At 39.6% G+C, this 13672-nt stretch overlaps 2 protein-coding genes across 4 annotated transcripts; one reads left to right on the top strand and one right to left on the bottom strand.

Moving 5' to 3' along the window:
- The first annotated feature begins 505 nt into the window (after positions 1-505).
- Positions 506-8161, top strand: eif1ad (eukaryotic translation initiation factor 1A domain containing). 3 transcript variants are annotated; one of them, XM_030062671.1, is made up of 5 exons: positions 506-662; positions 3658-3776; positions 3902-4010; positions 4804-4912; positions 6698-8161. In XM_030062671.1, exons 2-5 carry the CDS (start codon positions 3690-3692, stop codon positions 6930-6932), a joined length of 540 nt encoding a protein of 179 aa, XP_029918531.1. In that variant the 5' UTR covers positions 506-662; positions 3658-3689; the 3' UTR covers positions 6933-8161. The 3 variants fall into 3 exon arrangements, with proteins under 3 accessions (XP_029918531.1, XP_029918530.1, XP_029918532.1); XM_030062670.1 differs by lacking the exon at positions 506-662 and adding an exon at positions 2562-2740; XM_030062672.1 differs by lacking the exon at positions 506-662 and adding an exon at positions 2850-2884.
- Positions 8162-9108: 947 nt separating this feature from the next.
- On the bottom strand, positions 9109-10533 carry LOC115366289 (N-acetyllactosaminide beta-1,3-N-acetylglucosaminyltransferase 2). The gene has a single exon (XM_030061643.1). It carries the CDS (start codon positions 10531-10533, stop codon positions 9109-9111), a length of 1425 nt encoding a protein of 474 aa, XP_029917503.1.
- Positions 10534-13672: the final 3139 nt, after the last annotated feature.

A 13672-nucleotide genomic window follows, 5' to 3' on the forward strand; every position in this document is an offset into this window, starting at 1 on the left:
TTCAAATACTCATTTTTTAAATCAGTTGGGGCCAATTGATTAAAAATAATGGCTCTCTCACTGCTGCAGGTGTAGCTGTGTTTGGTGAGGGCCCTGACACAGAGGGAAGGGTTTTCAAGATTATAAAGTTCAAAACAACTAAAACAAATGTTGATATTTCTTATATGTTTTATACAGCTAAAACAGGCTGCAGTCAAACTGACCCTAGAGAAACACACAGTGTGTTACAGAAAATAATCATGTTCATTTTACCCAGTTGTCCCCATTAAATTAGGAAAAGCCATGAAATGTGAAGCAAAAAGAAAAGAAACTGACGTTGGTCATGTATTTAGAGGCTGAGCTGACAACAGAGATGTCAGGAGGGTCAAGTGACTCCAGAAGATGGCAGTAATGAAACAACGTGGAACCCAACTGCTGTTAAACACCAACGAAGAAGAGAAGAAGCGGAACAACAACAGTTTGAGACGCAGCTGATCTTGAATGCAGCTCAGAACCAAACCTGCTCGCCAGGTAACAGCTCGAGCTGCAGGCACGCTCAGATGAACCCCTGCTCCTCAGAGTTTAGTCGTTAAACTGAGGACCAAACGTCACACGGAGGCTGAGCGCGCGGGGCTTTACGGAGGAGGGAAACGTCACGCGGAAGCACGTGCGGATGGATTGATGTAATGATGCTGTTCGGTTTGTTTTGTTTTACAGAATAATTTCACAAAAAAAAAAAAAAAAAAAAAAAAAAAAAAAAACGCTAACAAAGACTGATATATTACTCATGTTTGAAAATCACTCCATAAAATAATTTCATAAAATTATTTGGCTTTTATTTACCTTTATATTTTAATTTTTTAAACTACTCTCCTTTTACATTTTTAAATATTCCGATTTGAAGACATATTTAAATATTACTGAAAATTTTAAACTCAGAAATCACAAATAGAAACTATTGAAACTATGAAATTATGTAGACGTTTCAAATTTACTCAAATTAGTCACCAGACACTGAAGGTTATTTTTCTTTTCCCCACATTTTATTTGTTGTCAGCTGTAGATTTGTAGATTTATTTATTTTTAAAAGAAATGGGACAGTACATGTTAATGCACATATACATGTAAACATGTGAGATTATAGCCGTGTGGCTAATTTCCATCTCTAGTCTCATTGGCAGGTTGGTGTTGTACATAGCGTTCACAATATTAATAATACACAACAGAATCCAAAAAAAAAAAACAAAAAAAAAACAAAAAAAAAAGCATAGTTGATCATGAAACATGCAGGCCAAGGGTCAGGGGACCATGCGCATTTCACCACTGCTTAAACACTAAATTATATGTCGAGGGGCTGATTAAAGTGCAGAGTGCTAAAGTGTAAAGTGCATTATTATATTGCAAATTGCCCAATAAATATAAAGTGCTATTTTAATTGCCCAATACTCAATGCATATTACAATCATTTAATACCAACGATGGTAATTTGTGATACCTAGAGTACCTAGTTGTATAGAAATATAAAGTGCTTGTTGCATTGCACATTTCCCTACTACCTAATAAGTGATGATAGAATTGCACACTACTCGATTACATATTGCAGTAAATGAATAAATATCAACAATGGTAATTTTATGATACTGAGAGTACCCAATTGTGTGAGAATATAAAGTGCGTGTTGCATTGCACATTGCCTTAGTACCTAAAAAAAATAAATGAAGATATAATAAATAGAAAAAAAAATGTTAATGATGAAGAGGAAAGTAATAATAATGTATGTACTCAGTAGAAATTGCGGATGGAACCCTTGACAAATTAGTTAACATTAAACAAATACACAAGTTTAGGCATGGTTGTGGCAACAGTGTTGTTCTTACAGTAGCCAAGCTTTAAGCTGCTTTTAAGCTAACTGTAATTCACTGTAATTTATTTTGTATTATTTTCATACAGAAGTATATTGTATTCAGTCTTTTGTAGTGATAAAATATATGTAACATGTTTACTTCATTTACTTGACTTGAATTTAATCAAATAAAGGAGAAAAAAATGTTAGTGGCATACAAATAGTAGGAATATGGATGTTCAAAAATAAAAAAATAATTGGGGGATTTGTGTGAAGTTGATTGCAAGCACCCAGACTTTCAAACACTTTATTATCTCAAATGCCAAGTAATGTCATGCAATTTTTTTCCTCATTTTATTATTATTATTATTAAACTCTATTTAAAATATATACAAATATACATTTCAGACTTGTGCTCAACACTGTGTTTTACAAGGAAACGAGTATGAATTTTAAAAAAATAAATTTTAATAAAAATTATTGGGAAAAATAGACTCCATTAATATAAAATCATTAGAGAATAAGAAAACAACAAATTGTTTATTCCTCTTTAAAGAGTTCACAGGGTGACAGCTTTATTACTTTTATTTTAGTGTTTATAAGTTTGATAGTCTTAATGTATTCTTGAAATTCACATAAAAATCAATGAAACTGGAGGACCGCTTTGTAATTGTGCATTAATGTACATAAACTGTATCATGCAGGATTGTTTTTAAACGCCGTGAACTTTAACCCGGAAGTGCTCGCCTTGTTTCTGTCTGGCACCGACGCCGTAGCAGCGTGCACGTGAAGTCCTCGCGTATCCGTTTGGCTATTAAAACGTGTTTTCCTCTCAGTTTATTCATATCTCTCGTCAGAGTACCAAGAGGCGTCTTTTCTGCGCCGGAGATAAATCATCAGCAGCTTCTGTCTGTCAAGGTAAACGTGAGGTGTCGCTCCGTGAGCTAGCGAGCGAGCTAATCTGTTGTTCCCGCTACAGGAGCAGCAAAACTAACCAGCACTTTGAGCAAAACACATGAAGAAACGTCAGCTGACCATGTAGCTGAGTAAATGTCAGGACATGTGAGTGAAGTTGGTTAGTTGGTGTTGCTCCTCAGTGCTTCTCTGCCGCTGCTTTTGGGTGTTTAGTGGCAGTGACTTGGCCAGACTCCTGTTATCATTTTCACATTGTAGGTGAACTGAGGTAACTTCCCGGTCTCGATGAACAGCAGTGGTTTCTTTAAAACAATAATGAAACAATGATAGGCAGCTTAGTAGGAGCTATTGAAATGTGCAGTGTTCCTCTGAATGTGACACACCTGGTTTAAGGTAATTACAGTCAGACAAAACTAACCATAACAGCTAAAAACTAACCCTAACAGCTGTGAAAAAGCTCTTAAGGTAACAGAAATAAAAATAAAAACTAGCCTTTAGAAAAAAAGAAAAGAAAAAGAAAACTAACTGGAATGAAAGTGTTGGCTTTGGATTGATATACCTACTCTGGCCTTATTATATCTTACCCCTGACAAACACCCCTGATATTGTAGAAAAATTAAGTAGATAAAACCAGAAATTAATAAAAACTAGACATTTTTAAACTAGAAAAACTAAACAAGCAAAACCAATCTGCACACTAACCGAAACTAAACTGAACTGCAAACAAAAATTTAAAAGGATATACTAACGCTGGCCTGATCCAGTTAAGATGTCATGGAGATCCGTAGCCCTTCATTGGACCAGGTGTGCAGGAGAGGAGCTGCAGCTGAAGCTTGTCGGGCAGGGGGTTAGGTTGAAGACCGCCGCCTCAGTGTCCAAGCTGTTGACCGACTGTCCCCCGTGCACTCTGCTTTTCCTAGCTGGCGAAGAAAACTGAAGCACAACGTCTACGATGTCACAGGCCACCAAACGCAAGCATGTTGTGAAGGAGGTTCTTGGAGACTTTGTCACGCCTGCAGAAAACCAGCAGATTGTGAAGGTTGGCTGTGTGTTGACTTTGTATTAAACATCAAACCGCTGATGCTTTTATTTCTCAGTCACATTAAATAAGAGGCCAGAGTCATTTCTCCAACCCTCTCTGTGTGCGTCTGTACCTGTGCATAGGTTATTGGCAGCCGAGGCAACAACCTCCATGAGACCGTCACCGCTCGGGGGGAGACCTTCCTGGTGAGCATGCCCACCAAGTTCCGCAAGAACATCTGGATCAAGAGAGGTAAGTCATACAAATGGATGTTTACGTTAAAAACAACTGCAGAATATTAGTGTCACAGAGTAAAATTTGTCATTATAGATAAAGTGCTGCATTTAAGCTGCACACAAGGTGGAGCCATTTAGGTTACTGCAGGGAACACTTACACATAGCCCAGCGCCGAAGAAAAGGAGCAAAGTTTACAGCTGTTGCATGTGAGTTTTGCACTCATTTGAAACAGAACATCATATTATGAAGTCTTTACTGTATCATGACTAGAAAAGCTGTAAATGTTAGGATGAGGGCAGTTGTACATACTTCATTTCTTGATGAAGATGTTAAGTACTAAGTCATTCTCCTCTGTAATGTGTGCAGCTGGACGACAGGCCTTTTTTATTTTATATGGACATTTAAGTGAACTGCAAGCAGGCAGATATTTTTCACTTCAGTAACACCTTTCAGCTGAGCAGTAGAGTAGTACATGTTTCCATTCATGATTATAACTAATGTATAACTAGTGGTTTGTTCCCATGGTGCTTCTTCGTATGAGCATATTTACTATGTAGTTCATTAGCATTATACTTGACAGTAGCTGTCAAGATAGCGAGTGAAATCAACAAGTTTTTAAGTATTTTGTATATTGCTCAGTATTGTGTGAGAGGTGATGAGTAGCCGACTACTAAATCAGCAAGTGGTTAATTACTCATTTAACTATATAAATATTAGCTGGCAAACTGGAATGTAAAGTGATACCTTTTTTTGTTTGTTTTTTACATTTTGGATTATGCTCAAATTGTCTCTGCCCTCTGACCCCAAGGAGACTATGTGATTGTGGATCCTATTGAGGAGGGAGAGAAGGTGAAGGCAGAGATCAGCGCCATTCTTTATAAAGACCACATTCAGCATCTGCAAAAACTACAGCTGTGGTGAGTGGGAACATGTCCACGGACACGAGCACAAACACAAATAGAAATATTCACACAGTAGATGATCTTGAATTACATGTTAAGGCCAGAAGAATTTGACTGTGAATTTGAATGGATGCCGTTTTAAAAAGTTTAAAGGATCAATGCTTCCATTTAGCTTTAGACTTCATGTGGGGCAAAAATATAAACAACAACAAAAACTAAAACAGCTGTGAGCAATGTGGCACTAGATTTGAACCCACTACTCAAGGGCTGGTCAGTGCACGAGTCAAATTTTGTGACGGTCCAACCTATTTTACATGCCTCAGAAACAATATGTTGTCCTTATTGCCTTCAACTATTAATTGGTTAACACATGATTTTACAGACATTGTCTTGAATCATGTAGACATTTGTATTTAGCTTGATAAAGATTGGTCAGACTATGATATGCCTGTCAACCTAATAGTCACCATACATTTTGATCTAGCGTATACACATTTTAAAAAATACAGTTGTTAAGGTATGACAGTTTCAAAACTCATGATGGTTTTGGATCGTAACATATGGTTTAGGAGAAAGGGATTGTGGGACCAGAACTTTGTGAGAAACAGAGTGGAGCTACTTCAGAATTAGGAAGGTACTAACGTGTGTAAGATTTGTCTCCCTTCAGCCAGCATGTCATGAAAATTTCAAGTCTCTGGGACACACTGCTGATTGATTTTTATTTAGTAATTAATTATTTTGGAGTTGCAAGTTTGGAGTGCAAATAGTGTACAGGGTTACCACTGCGCTCTTACACTCCTGGTGCGCAGTCCAAGCAAAAATCACAGAAAGGAAGACGAGAATAGAAACAGCGATCATCTGTGCCCTTTTTGATTACTGTTGACGACAACTCTTAAAAAAAAAACAACCAACTGTTATATGTTTTAGTCTGTACTGATTTATGAGCGGTAATTGTACCCGATGTGTTCAGTGACAGTTTTGAGTTTCAGAGTTGTTGAATGTAAGCTTTTTTGGCTCACCATGAATTTGTATAATATTGTATTGTTTGTTGTTTTTTGTTGGCTTTTTGGACATGTTGTGTGGGGCGTGGACCTCCTTCCCACTCCAGGATAGGTGACAGTGATTAGTACCTAATTTAGCACACCTGCTCTGCACCACAGCTGATAAATCAGTGCAGGCACTGTCTGGTAACTCACACTGATGAAGGCGGTAGACAGACCTGTGTGTGACCCACAACTTCTTCCTTTCTGTTAAGTTTGGAGTGCCACATCTCTGCAAATGTAGGTTCCATGTAACGAACCATGTCCACTTCAATCAGTTGTGACCAAATTTTCTGCGTCAACTGAGATGTGACCCCAGAATATGTGGAAAAAGTCTCACAAATCCCTATAGCTGATGCTGAGATGTAAACATTTTACTCTTAAATTTGAAGTGCCAAAAAAAAGTTTTGAACATAATGCAAGATGATTAGACCAATCAATTCAACATGACTCAAGAAATCCAGGAAAAAAATGTTTTGTTTGTATGGCATTTGGTTGAGATGGCACTGACCAAAGCATAAAAAAATTGCTGTTGTAGCACCACCAACTGGCCAGTGGATGTATTCTTTTTTAGAAATTTCCCCTACTGTTGGGCTGTGCTAGTCTTAATGGTTTCTGATATCCATGTACTTTTAGGGCAGATTTTAATATTATCATTATGATAATATGACCAAAATCAATAGGGTTCCAGCACTATGTGTTTGGACATCTAACATAAGTTGCCCCGTCAAAGTATGTAATTTTCCTTTGCTGTTTACAGGCCAGAGGGTTTTCAGGAGGAGCCATCATCGCAGGAGAAGACAGACAGAGAGCAGGAAAAAGGAGATGAGAGGGAGGAAAAAGATGAAGAGGAAGGCAGTGGCTCTGAGGATGATGACAGCGACCTCTTTGTTAACACCAACCGTTCTAACTACCACTACAGTGAGAGTGAGGAAGAGGAGAGTGAGGACGAAGATGAAGAGGATGAAGGAGAACGGACAGAAAACAGCCCCTAGTGGGACCGTTCGGCACAGACAGTTGGTCGTGGAAATCGTGGGACAGTTCGCTCCACTGTACAGCTGTTACTGCTGATGGATTTGGTGTTAAGACCCTCAGCTTCACTTTGATGTAATGGCTCTCTGTTGCAACTATGTTATGGAGGCCAACTGGGGACAAAAAATTGCATGAGTGAATAGACCCATTGCCCCTCTGAGTTGCATCTGCTTTTTGGGATGGGGTAGCGGTTTAAAAGGAGAATCAGCAGATTTCTAGCTCTTGACCTTTTGACTCCTGCACTTGAACATAAGGAATGGAACATCATAACATAAAGGCAGTCGCATTATAATTTCTATAATATTGACACGAATCGAGTGATTTTCACCCCCCCCCCATGTGTTACCACACATCCCACACAAGGAGACTTGCATCCGCTCATATCTCACTTCTTTTCTTTTTTTTTTTTTAAGATTATTTTTTTGGTAATTTATCCTTTATTAGATAGTCAGACCCAGGCCACTGTGTATTATGTGGTACACACTCTACACAGTGAGCCGCTGGGGTGGCCTCACATCCAGTTTCTAAGGACAAAATGAATGTGAAGTCAGAATTGTCCAAACCAGTTTTTAACTTTTTAAATTACTTGTCCTCTGAAAAATATGGCCACTAACTACTTGAACCTTTCCCACCTCTCTGAGGCTACAGAAGCTGTTGAAGAACTGGCTGTATTGAAGGAGTCCTTTAGATATTCAAGTTAATCATCCCAATAGTCTTGAGGATGTGGCATGAGACGAGCCCAGGAAAAACCTTACCATTGAGGCAGAAGGCACTGAGGAAAACTTTGAAGGTGTTTTAATTCTAACAGTTGTGCTATCACATTGTGTCTCATTGTTTTTCGCTCCACCTTGAACCTCATCCTCATAAATGACATTCCTGACTTAATTATAGAGTTTGGCTCATGCTGTGCTGAAGTTGATAGCAGTAGATTACTCTTGATCTATGTGTACAACAGATATTCAGCTCTAATGTCACTGAAATAAAGAATTTCTGTTGTCTCTTTCGGTAAAGGCTTGAAGACCCTCATTTCTCTTTATTTAAGAATTCAGTTATGTACAGGAGGATATGTCTTTTTATAGATTGTCTTTAATCTGTTACTCATTTTAAAGAAGTGAATTGCCTTCCTTTGCTTCTAGAGCTGAGTTATGATTGGCTTGCAAAATAAATATAAACATCATGGATATGGAAATGACACATGTATCCTTCACAGTTTGTCAATCTTTGTTAGTCTGAGCAGCTTTTAACAAATGTTGAAACCAGTTCCGCGACATTTAATCACCAAAACCCGTTATACGGGTACCGTTCACAAGACATTGTTTTCCTGAGGCATTTTCACATATTTCAGCTGTTAAGAAATCTGAGGTTAATATGACAACACAGGAGTGTGCAGTTACCTTTTGTGGTTTTTTAACGGTATTTTAGATATTGCATATTTTGTATACAATTTTTGTATATTTTTATTTTAGGTCCATAATACTGTAAACTCAGCTGAGGGTAATGCTTCCCATTCCTATGACTGATATGGGTTGTTCAGTTTTCCCATTTGCTTCACCTTTGCCTCTGTCCTTGGCTCAATGCTTGTGGCTGCTCCTACTGTTCCACCTGTACGATCAGGCATTTTGCAAGAATGTATTTTGTTGCTTGTTTTACTCATTCATTGCGTTGGCTGGTTTTCAGACACATCGGAGAAACAATACTAACAATCCTTGTTCCTCCAGTTCAAATGAGGCAAGCCTGCTGAGTAGAGTTCCCAGTTTAAATGCTGCATACTGGCCTGGCCAAAAGGATTTAAGTAATAATTACATTGAGCCAGGACCAACTCCAGTTGTGACACAATGTGTGCTGATGCGAAAAGGCAGTAACTTAAACCACTCATGCAAAAAAAAAAAAAAAAAAAGAATTTGTGCATTGGTAGGTTGAATAAGTCAACGAGTCTCACATTTGCATTGTTCGATGCAATTAAACAGAGGGGCATTTATACCCCCACCAAATAAATGCGGACTCAAATAATTTACCAGAATTAAAAGTAACGCTACCCTTGTGCACTCTTAATGCTGTTGCTTAAGTCTTTCCTGTAAAAATCAAGAACAGCAATCAGTCTTCAGTAGACAATCTGGCAATGCATCATCTGGCATAGTCTCATGATTTTTTTGGTGCGATATTCCTATTCTTGTGTTTGTTGGTTTTGTTCCTCAGAGTTACATTCAAACACTGAGTCTTTGTGTCTTTTAGCCTCGCCCACAGCGTAACAATCTGGGAGGGGATTCGTTTGTGGACCAGTAAGATTGTGTGGTAGGCACATGGCTTACTTTCCTCTTTACCGGGGAAGTCAAATGTCAGAAAGGCAGGGTTATGGATGGGGTAGGCCTTCAACCTAATCATACACATCCCCACGTAAACGTCGTCAATGGGGAACAGGTGAATGCTTTTAGATATTATGTTGAGACGTTTGGTCAACAGGCCTGAATACACCACCCCTCCCCCGCCAGCATAAGCAGGATAAAAGCCCTTGTAGAAGCTTGCTGGCACAAAGTACTTGGATTTGTATTCTCTGATAGGTTGGGCTGCACCAATGACATCTCCTACCATAAAATCTCTCATGGCTTTGTGTGCTTTTGGCTTCTGTAGTTGATCCTGGAGATAATCTATCATGGCAGGGATGTTGACGAAGATGTCGTCATCTCCCTTAAAGATGAAGTGGGTCCGGTCACAATGATGTGAGAACCAGCCCCAGAAGAGCACATCTTTCAAGGTGAGGTTGAAGAAGGAGTCAGTGAAGTCCCACTGGAGAATGTCTCCATAACGTTGACTCTCCTGCTGCAGTAACTCAGTGTACGCTCCCTGCTCCTTGTGGTTAGTTCTTCCTAGCAGGAACACCCTGCGGACATAGCCTCCACTCTTTTTTCCCACACTTTCTCCTCTTCCTCCTCCACTGTCTTGTCTCCGTCCTGCCACCCAGCCCACCTGACCCCAGGACTCACGGATGGCCTGACGATTCTCATAGTTCTCCTCTGTTGTCTTGATGGCAAGGAGGAGCAGTGGGGGCTCCTCCTCTTCCTCTGCCCCTGCTCCACATGTCACATTTGGCTGGATGAGGATGGGGTAATCCCTCTTGTGCATGTTGCTTGCAAAATTCTGCATTTGCTGTGGTAGTTTTGCAAATTCTGTCATGTTTTCCCAATAATGAGCTGTTGAGAAACTTTGCTGCAGCAGAGACTCGTGAGAGGTGTTAATTGTTCCTCTCTCAGTGTTCTTGGGGCTCAGGATGGGGTTGTAATGGCGGTCGATGACCAGCTGGAGATGGTTCCAGAGGGCACCACTGTGTGGGTGGGGGTCCCAGAAGGTTTTAGGCAGTGGGGCTAAGCCTTCGATTGTGTACGTTCCTGAGGCAATAAAGTGGACTCTGTCAGTCTTGGTCACCCAAACTGAAGTCTCCCCTCCTGCTGCAGCTGTCATGTTTAAAGACACCATCACAGTGACGTAGATGAACATCAGGACGAGGAGGATGCATGGGGTGCACAGGCAAATCAGCAACCTCCGCCAGTGACAGTAGCACCGTGCCATTCAGCTGGAAGAGCAGAACAGTTCTTTAATTTGGCATTAGTTGGAAGATGTCAAAAAGCAGGCTGAGACAAAGAACTATGGTGCATTAGAGGCATCATGGTGGATACAACCACAGCTAGTATTTTGTATATCAAAATAGAGAATGCAATCCAGTGCCATGTACTGAAAGCCCAGGGCCCAAGTGTGAACATGGATTGAAAAGCCAAGCAATGTAATGATAGAAGAAGGAATTTCAGAAAAAAAGCATAAAGAAGAGACCAAGAAATGACCAGAGGAAAGTCAGCAAGAGGTGATCCGCTAGAAAGGAGAGAATGAAGCTACAGCTGGTAGAATAGCAAGCATGAGGAAATATTTAATGTTTGAAAACAAGTGCTCCCAAAGAATAAGATACCCATATGATAGGACGGGGAGCGGAAAAGAATGAATTCCTTCACATCTGTAGATGTTGCAGATGTAACATTTGCTGAATCTTACAGATAAGACACTGAGCAAAATGTAAACTAACTTCTCTATTGTCATAACCTTATATCATAGCACTGGTCACAGTTATTGCAGGCACCGTCTTATGCACACTTTAGTATTTGGTATAATTAAATCAATAGCTTTTAAAGTGTTGAAATGGAAATAAAGACTTGGGAGTTATGTTTGCTTACCTGCTCAATGTTTTTAAGGATTTGAAAGCTTTGAATTGAAGGCTCCGTCCTTCAGTGAATACCTATCTGCTTTGACAGGCAAGGTAAATTGGCCGTGTTCGTAATCTTACTTCTCCATTGGCTCAATTCACAAAAACAAGAAGTCTTATCTAACAGAAAACAAATATACAGTCCAAAAATCAGTGAAGAGTTTCTACTCATCCAGTATAAACTCCTGTGTCCCAATGATGGATGAGGAATGCTGCAGTTTCTGGAGTGATCTCTGTCTCAGACGTGAGGTGAATGAGCACGTGTTCACTGCTGAGAAAACTTTCACTCTGGCAGCCAGGTGCATAAAGGAAACACCCACCGTCAGACAGGAGAGCAAACAAGAATGACAGACACGGTGTGGCTGGTTCATCAATTCTTCCAAAGGCACGTGAAAGGCCTCAAGTTGTATGAGAGAGAAACCTGCATGCTTTTTTCAGTGTCAAGCTACATTTACATTCTTATGATGTAAAACATAAGCTTTGGATAACCCACTGTTAAATGTCTACAACACATCTGTTGTAATTGGCCCTCTGAAGTGCTAATCAATAAAAGACAACATCGACTGAGTATCTGCCACCTATCGGCTGGGGAAAAACACACTCCTACCGGTGGAACTGTTTCATGGCTCAGTTGACGTACTGCCCTATAACCACAACTTTAACCAAGTTCTTTTATGTGCCTAACCCTATGTAATCTAACCCTAACCTCAGTCGGTTTTGACAGTCTGCCAGAAGTCTGATAGTTGATATTCTGGACAAGTAGCTCATAGAAGCATAAATTATATAGTTTGCTGAAAATATCTTGTTGGCTGTCAACAATTCTTGTTGACAGTCAGCTGACAGACTGTTAGGAACATGAGCTATTCTGTTTGGTATTAGGATAAAGCAAACTATCTAATACCCTTCAATCCTTTATTCTTGATGCAGAGAATATTCTTTTCATATTCTTGTTGGTTTTCTGCTAGAATTGAGAGTAGGGCAGCTGTAAATTTGACAGACATTTGTTACTTTATAATGTCAGTCCAGGATGCAATCAAACAAATCAATCAAAGTGGTGGGGTTAAAGCTATTGAGAAGTGGTCATCTGCCAAGTGAAACCTTTATCTCTCAGACACATACGGTATCAATACTTTATCAGGCAGGTAACTTTGAACTTCAGTTTCTATACATCAAGACATCACTGAAACACATTCACAGGGCACTCCACGCCCTCCCAATTCAATCACCGCTTGTCAGGTTAAGCAGGATGTACAAGAATTGGCTAAGGCACCTACTCATCTAGTTGCAATGCCTGATATGCATTTGGCATCCCACAGCCTTTTGTGTTGCAACAGCTTGAGCTAGACCCCCTTAGAAATACCTGCTTTGTGATATGAGCTGCAGCCCTGGTGTTAGGTTGAACGGTGTTAGCTGAAAGCCTTCATTTGACTGTAAAGGACTGATCCTGCGCAGTGGTTTGGGTGAGAAACATCAGTTTGTCCCTGAGAAATACATGGCACATGCATCAAGATCAATGACATTACATGTGGATTTTTCATATTTTACTGAGTGCAAGTGCTGGGATTTCAGAGGCTAGCTGTTCAACATTGGCTTAATGGTTTCAGTCCTCAATACAGGTATTGATCACATGGTGTGTCTTGATGTGGTTCATGGGCACTGGAGCCACTTGCATCACTGTAAACATGCATATTGATGGAATGTCTAAACATTCATACCTTGTGAGGCATATCATTCACACTTTGTCATACCTTGGTACGTCATGCCTTGTTCGTCACATCATCTGCTGCACATGCATGAGCAACTCTTTGTGGACGTATCCGTACCTAGGCACACTTCAGGAATTAAGGAATTAAAATGGAAAATGCACACACACACACACGTGTACTTGCGCATGCACACACATACACACCCAGAAGTCATGCCAAGTGTGTGTGTGTGTGTGTGTGTGTAACACGTGCATGATGGTAGACTTCAAATCCCTCAGAGTCTATTGATTCTATACCTAGAAAATTAACAAGCAACGCGATCTTCTGGATTGAAATATTACTTTTCTATCTTCCTACTACTGAAATCTATAAAATATGGAAACAAAAACACTACTAAATTTTATAGCTTCTACTGTAATTTCCGTAAATCTATAGTCAGTGATACACATTAACATTTTGTAGTATGTAATATGGGCAATCTTATGCTTAATTTTCTTTCAGAAATGTTTTGATTCATAATAAAAAGTAATTATCTATATTTCAAATGAAAATAAAATGACATTTTTTTCCGTCATTGTAAAATTTTTTTGTACTGGGCTGTGGAGCTCTGACAGTCCATGGCACATCAAAGAGAAGATAAGGTAAACACTGCCACCTGGTGTCTATGTCTTTGCATATCTCTACTCTGGTCTTCGCTGTTTTATTCTCACAGTCAACTTCTGTTTACTGCCACCATTCAACTTATGCCTCT

This window comes from Myripristis murdjan, chromosome 10, assembly GCF_902150065.1.
Source record: "Myripristis murdjan chromosome 10, fMyrMur1.1, whole genome shotgun sequence".
NCBI classification, from domain to species: domain Eukaryota; kingdom Metazoa; phylum Chordata; class Actinopteri; order Holocentriformes; family Holocentridae; genus Myripristis; species Myripristis murdjan.